This window comes from Festucalex cinctus, chromosome 4, assembly GCF_051991245.1.
Source record: "Festucalex cinctus isolate MCC-2025b chromosome 4, RoL_Fcin_1.0, whole genome shotgun sequence".
NCBI classification, from domain to species: domain Eukaryota; kingdom Metazoa; phylum Chordata; class Actinopteri; order Syngnathiformes; family Syngnathidae; genus Festucalex; species Festucalex cinctus.
This window is the reverse complement of record NC_135414.1, coordinates 29,982,215-29,989,070: the sequence shown is the minus strand read 5'-3', so window position 1 is coordinate 29,989,070 and position 6,856 is coordinate 29,982,215. Positions and strand designations below refer to the sequence as shown.

The following is a 6,856-nucleotide window of genomic DNA, read 5'->3' as shown; positions in this document are numbered from 1 at the left end:
GCTCCCCATATTTGAGTTGGAGGGGGTTTAAAAAAAAAAAAAAAAAAAGATTAGGAGGCGGGTGATTGAAAGAATGCGGCTGTAACAACAAACCTCGGTTGTGGTGGCGTAGCTTCAAGAGAATTCCTCGAAGGTACAGCGAGTACACGCAACGAGCGTTTCCTCGCAAGAACGACTGCAGGTGGTTTGTGGCTGACAGCAGATTTTATTCATGTACAGAAATATGTACTTACATCAACAATTGAACCAGTAAACACGGTAAATAAGACAAGCACGCTCTATACAGTTACAATAGAAACTTTTTGGGGTGGGCAACCTTGGACCAGTGGGCAATATATGGCCCATGTCAGCACGGTTCAAAAAGCCAACCCCAAAAGCCAGTTAGGTCTTATCCTTAGAAGACTCACAGAAACGTCTCAAGAGAGCACGCACGAAAGGACACAGAAGTCGGACATTTTGGTATGAAGCGCACTGAAAACATTTTGAAAATTCCTGGAGCTAGTTGACCTTAGCAACATGATATCTGGTAGACGTGGTCTGTCATGAGAAAACCCATAAAAATGATTAAGACGTCGAGTCTGAAAAGACAATAAGTGTGTCATTTTGTTTTGAAAAATGGCTGACTTCCTGTGTCCTTGCAGGAATCACATTTGTAGGACTTATCATTTCTACCTGAATTGTCCCAAAATACTGGTTGGTAGCAGGTCGGTGTAAGCCAAAAAGGTAGACTTTTGTGTCTTTTCTGACATGAGTTCTTGAGACGTTCTTGTGGGTTTGTTCACATTAGACATGCCTATAAAATTTTATGAGCCTCAGTCAAACTGGCTTTGGAGGCTGAAAAAAAAAGAGAAAAAAAAGAAAAACGGTTCATAGGTGCAACTACATCAATGTTGGGGGAGCTTAAAACTAAAATGTCAGGTTTCCTCTGTTGTTCAGGTATGAATTCAAGAGTCTTTTATTTATTTATTTATTTTGTGGGTCGAGTCATGATGAACATGCTTCCCGAAATTCATATTATTGCAAAGCGAAACTGGCTTCAGGGATTGAATTTTCAAAAAAATAAATAAATAAATAAATAAAAAATCTGGGGTGTGCTTTGGGGGCCAAACTGGTATGTGTGGATGTAGCTTTTGGAACCTGCAAGCAGGAAGATATTCGTTAATAAAAACATCAGATGTGCATGCGTGTGTATTCAGCTTTTGTATGGCCCTCTGAGAACTACAAACACTAAAACGGTCCCGGAAAAAAAAATAAACTCAAGAGCGTCTTTCCTGCTTCACGGCTTTGGAGGACGCTCCGCTTTCACGCCACGCTGTATTCAGAGGGAAGGGGCGATCGTGTGACTCCTGAACCCACGCACATGTCAGTGAGATTAATATTAGCGCGAAGGAGCGGGAGAAATGGCTCGTGACGACAGTCCGCCGAGGACAGGCAGACGTTTGGACGCCCGGATGGAAGAAGACGCATTCCAGCCTGCACGGGAGCCAATAGGGATCGTGTTACGGAGGGGAGGGAATATCTCAAAAATCAAGACGAGTGATGAGCGTCAACTTGAGGAAAGGAAAAATACGCTTGTCAGCCAAGTCATAAAATATGAAACATGCATAAATATTCACATTCACCTGATGCTTTACGGCAACCTTTTTCCCATCAGGGGCCACATGGAGAACACAACAAGCACGACCCGCTGAACTCACTCAGTAGCAAACCCCTTGAACATCTGAAATAAATACACGGAAAATGAAGGACGCATGGCCGAATTTCAAAAGGAAGTCGGCCATTTTGGTCCGAAGAAGCCATTTTGTGGAGGACCGTGCTCGTGCTTGGGAATTAGTCTTAATTAGTGCCAATCATGCTGAAGCTAGTTTCACATAGTACGGTGACATTGGTAGACATGTCGTTCATCAGTCGACCCCCTAAAACAAGTCTCAAGAACCCATACGCTGGAATGTTTGGTTCGAAGCGGCCATTTTGTGTTACTTGAGTTGGTTATTTTAAAATGTCTATTAAAGGCCAACTCATCCTAAAGATCTTTTTCAGTTGCTACCCAATTTGAACCACATATTCACAGACAGATGGACAATGCTAAATTGCTAAATTGCAAGGAAATTTAATTTTTGCCATCTGGTGACTCGCCAGACACAAAATTCACATAACTCTGTTTTTAAAGAATCCGCGCTGCAAAAAAATGTGGTCCACTTGCCATAGGTTTCCTGACCACTGCGTCATGAAACACACATTGACAATATTGTGCAAATTCAACCTAGACTCAAGGTCGGAAAATAAACGACAACGTTCAAACGACTAACAGCTTCTATCCGGCACGCACACAATCGGCCGGGAGCGAGCGGTTGTTGTGAACGCCGTTGGTGGCCAGGAGAGTTCAAGTTTACCGCATCCGAGCGAGGAGGGGGTCACTGGACCACACCCGCCCCCTCCCGCTGAGTCGTACTCAGAACGGAGAAAGGCTGGGCACTTTGATGTTGATGTCTCCAATGTTGATGTTGCGCGGGATCTCGGGCAGGTTCATGTTCTTCACGGCGGAGACGGCGCGAGCGGGCGCCGCAGACAAACCCCCCTGTGTGGAACAAGACACATTAATATTTATGCTTTGTTTTTTGTTGTTGTTTTTTTTCCAGGTATCTGTTTATCTATCAGTCCAACCAGCTAACTGTTTGTCTATCATCTTTCAGCATGTAAATTGTTGTCGAGGTCTACAGCCATCAGTCTCTCAGTACATCCATCCAACTATCCATCGACCATCCACCTGTCTCTCTGTCTATCCGTCTTCTCAGCAATCCATCTGTCTCTGTCTCGATCTATTTCTTTTTTTTTCAATCCACGTTTCAACCACATTTCCATCAACAAGCATATTACACGTATGCATGCGAGTTGTAAGTCCAACCTCCGACTTTTCCATGCGGTTCTGCAGCTCCACCTGGGCCACGATCTCGTTCATGTTTGTCTCCAGCACCATGCCGCCCATGACCACCTCCTGCAGGATGTAGTGGACCTGCAGCAAGGAGCGGGAGGGGAAACAAGCGTGACAACACGCCAAAAGGTTGTTGTTTTTTTTAATATAGTTTAACGAAAACTAACAAAATAACTGAAATTGAAATATATTTTCAGTCACTAAATTACCGGTAACTGAAACGACATCTTATTTTTATAAAATTAACAAAAACTAACTACAATTGTGTCAAAAATGTCCTTTTGTTTTCATCTTTGTCAAATAATATTATTCATCAGCTTTCAGGATTCATGTTAAATGTATTTATTAGTTCTGAATTGGTATACATCCGTAAAGAAGGAAGGTCAAACAGTCGCTTGAGAATTGTACTGTATTACACGATACCTTGTACTTGACATATAATTATACTTTTAAAAGACTACAATAAAAGCTAAAACTAAAAAAATAAAAAAATAAACTAAAATGAAGCATGTTCAACAAAATAAAAACAAAAAATACTAACAAAGCTGCTTTAAAAACTAATTAAAATTAACTCAATTTAAAAAAAAAAAAAAAAGTCAAAACAAAATAAAAACCAACTATCGTGAAAAATTCAGAACTGCTATAACCCTGCAACCCACCGGTTAACGGTTAGAAAACAGGAAAAAGCCAACAACTGCTGCAAATATTTGACAGAGCAATCAGTGATTCATCACCTTAATGGCATTCAGATGTGGCTGGTGAAGTCTGCTCGAAGAATACAGTGCTCGCAACTTCTTACTCTCTAACAAGGCGCTATAGAGTCAACTTGTGCATAGTGGCGGTTCGGAATATGGTTTTCATCTTGTGACACATGGGAAGTCTCATTTTGATAAATCCTTATTTCAATTTCACTGAGGTTTTCCCTCAACTGTGGGAAACATTCTAGAGAGTGCCAAACCTCACCGCACAACATGGCACCCATTTCCTGCCAAGAAAAGTCAATCAAGATCAATCGTCGATATGGTCTGAACTAGGCAAATAGTTGGTTGGGTCCCTGGAGTGACTTCCCACCTATCAAGTGTGAAATTAAACAACCCTGTATAGTGAGTCAACCCTTGATGATTTGCAATTCATCATTGCTAGGTGAGTGCCTAAATGACAACTATTCAACCCTTTTTGCATATTTTTGTGCCCATTTTTGGCCGGATGCCCGAATGTCTCCACATGAGTTTTGGCTTAATGTAGCTCCTAGCAAGAGTTCTCTTTTTGTATTTATATGTTTGACTGTTTGCACTATTCAAATTGGGCACTCATCGAAGTACCACTAGCAATTATAAAAAAAATATTAAAAAAAATAAAAACATGTAGGAATCCTTCCATTACTCAAATATTTGCTATCGTGCATTTGCTAATATTGAATCAGGCGTTGAGTTGATTCCAATACAAATACATAAAAAATCTAAACTGTGCATTCTTGAGTGAGTGTTCTTTTTGTGGAAGTCCCCCAGTTAGTCTCTCACCTTGTCCATGTGGAATATGAGGTCCAGTTCACAGACGTTCTCAAAGCATTTATCTAGCGTTTCCACAAACACCTGCATACAAAAAATAACAGCTATATAAGACCAACACAAATGTGGTGATTAAAACTGTTGTTTAAAATTAAGTCGGCGTGTTATCAAAAGGCGTTGAGATCACAGTAAGAAATGTATGGCTGGAGAATATGGTTTTTTTTCTTCTTTTTATTAAAAATAAATAAATGAGCTGACCTGGATGAGGTCCAAAATGCCAAGCTCGCTCTCTGACGAGTCCACACAGAAGACGAAGTAGAGCGTGGCATAGTGGCGGTAGATCAGCTTGTAGTCGGACCCGCCGATAAGACTGAAAGACCAACCAAAATTCAATATCACTACACAATAGTGAACCGCTTCCTATTTGTTTTACTGTACTTTACACCAGTGGTCCCGGGCCACTGAGACAGATTTTTTTTCTTTTCTTTTTTCTTCTGGTGGATCATATAAGTCCTGATAGGGGATATACTGTAAGTAAGCCCCACCCACATCGACCAATAAAATAATAAATAAACTGTACCACCACTGATGAAAAAAGGTTTAGTCTGGCTCCATCTGTAGGTTTAATTGCGCAGCTGCAGTTAAACTTGCCTTCCTCCCTCCAAGAAGTTACAAACGTTGTCATCCCGCTTTGACACCAAATGAAACGTCTCCCGAATGATCTGCTGCTGCATGTCCTCTGCCTGCAACAAAACACAAGTGTTTAATTCGCAATCATTAAAACACTAGTTAAAAAAAATGTGAATGCAACTGCAGTTGTATGGGCGAAGACAAATAGTAGTCAAGTTAAAAAAAAGCCATAGTTAAAAAATTATAGTTTTGTCACATAACATATATGTTCAAGAAAAGAAATTGTATATTTTCTGACTGAATTAAATTCAGTGACCCGACTGAAAATAATTTAAATTGTAAAATTTGAAGGGGCAAATTTTTATCCCAATCACATCACACTCAGCCGCAAACCGATCCAGCCAGCGCTGGAGATCACAATACTGAGGCCACCAAACTGGACCCCCATAACACCCCAGGCGTGGCGGCACCTCCAAATTCTGTCCATTAATACAATGTGTAAAAAGGTCAGCCTTGGAAAGGCAGGACCGGTAATGTGGAGTCTGTGGACCATACTTTTACATCTCCTATACAGGGGCGGATCAGTTTGCATCAGAGGGTCCAGTAAGCTGTACTGCTAGTGTAACGCAATGGGGTCCCACGAGAGACATGGTCTAAGCCAGGGATGTCCAACGTAAACATCTATTCTAAAACATGCAGGATGGTGGTCCTCGAAGACCAAATTTGGACACCCATGGTCTAAGGCTAGTCTCTAAGCCTTCCAAATCCACAAAGCACGTGTAAACTGGTTGGATGAACTCCCATGAACTCCAGGACCCAGCTGAGGTGGACAGCTGGTGCACTGTTCCATGGTCAGGTTAAAAACCACACTGCTTCTCTTGAATCTGAACCCTGCAAAATTACTAGAAGACACCATAGGTACCAATATTGCATGTTTTTGGTATAGCGGCACATCATTCAAACTGAGACGTTTCTTCACCTTTACTGGACGAAATTAAACATATTAAAGACGGTGAGAAACATGATTTCGTGCGAATAGTACAAATTAATCAAAAATAAAACACGTATTTGACCCCACCGTTTATGGTAGTAATACTCACGAAATATTGGTAAAATCTGATGAGCCGTGGCTTTCCATGGTTGTTAAATATCAATATAGCTTTAATCATATTTACTTGTCCGTAAACTGCAATACGTTTTCTTAAAATAGTAAACCCTATCCAACAGCTCGAGATTAGCTTGGGATCGAAACAGGAAGTTTTTAAACGAGTCCTTCCGGTTCGCAGTCCCACAATTAAAAGTCTACAAGAAACAAACGGGAAAAAAACAACGCATAAATAATTAGTTCCGTATGTGTGTGCGTGCTTCGCAGATCGACTAAAATATGTCATTTTAAAAATATTATTGATGCGGCTCGGGGGGTAGAGAGAGAGAGAGAGAGAGAGAGAGAGAGAGAGAGAGAGAGAGAGAGAGAGAGAGAGAGAGAGAGAGAGAGAGAGAGAGAGAGAGAGAGAGAGAAAAATATTTTATTATTTGTTACCCACTTCCAGTAAAGCTAGGTACCACTGTCTTACATGCATATTATATATTATTATATATACTGTATCCGTATAAAAGTCCATCGAGGTCGGTACCCACTATTAAGAGGCGACTAGAAACAACGATACGGCAAGCCTTGCCTTTTGGGGCTTTGTTTTTGTGTTTCGCAGATTGACCGATAGAGGGCGCGCATGATTTTCGTCACAATGCTGAGGCGACTGTCCCCACAAAATGATACACTTTTTAA

At 41.0% G+C, this 6,856-nt stretch overlaps 1 protein-coding gene across 1 annotated transcript; it reads right to left on the bottom strand.

Moving 5' to 3' along the window:
• Positions 1 to 185: 185 nt before the first annotated feature.
• ap3s2 (adaptor related protein complex 3 subunit sigma 2) lies at positions 186 to 6,355 on the bottom strand. Its single transcript, XM_077520207.1, has 6 exons — positions 6,171 to 6,355; positions 5,092 to 5,183; positions 4,699 to 4,810; positions 4,453 to 4,524; positions 2,906 to 3,013; positions 186 to 2,578 (listed from the first exon to the last, which is right to left on the bottom strand). The coding sequence occupies exons 1-6, from the start codon at positions 6,237 to 6,239 to the stop codon at positions 2,453 to 2,455; spliced, it is 579 nt and encodes a 192-aa protein (XP_077376333.1). The 5' UTR covers positions 6,240 to 6,355; the 3' UTR covers positions 186 to 2,452.
• Positions 6,356 to 6,856: the final 501 nt, after the last annotated feature.

Coding starts and splice junctions, on each gene's coding strand:
- ap3s2 (XM_077520207.1), bottom strand. CDS start 6,239: ATGATTAAAGCTATATTGATATTTAACAACCATGGAAAGCCACGGCTC. Junction 5,184..6,170: donor TCAGATTTTACCAATATTTC/GTGAGTATTACT, acceptor GTTTTGTTGCAG/GCAGAGGACATGCAGCAGCA. Junction 2,579..2,905: donor ACCGCATGGAAAAGTCGGAG/GTTGGACTTACA, acceptor TGTTCCACACAG/GGGGGTTTGTCTGCGGCGCC.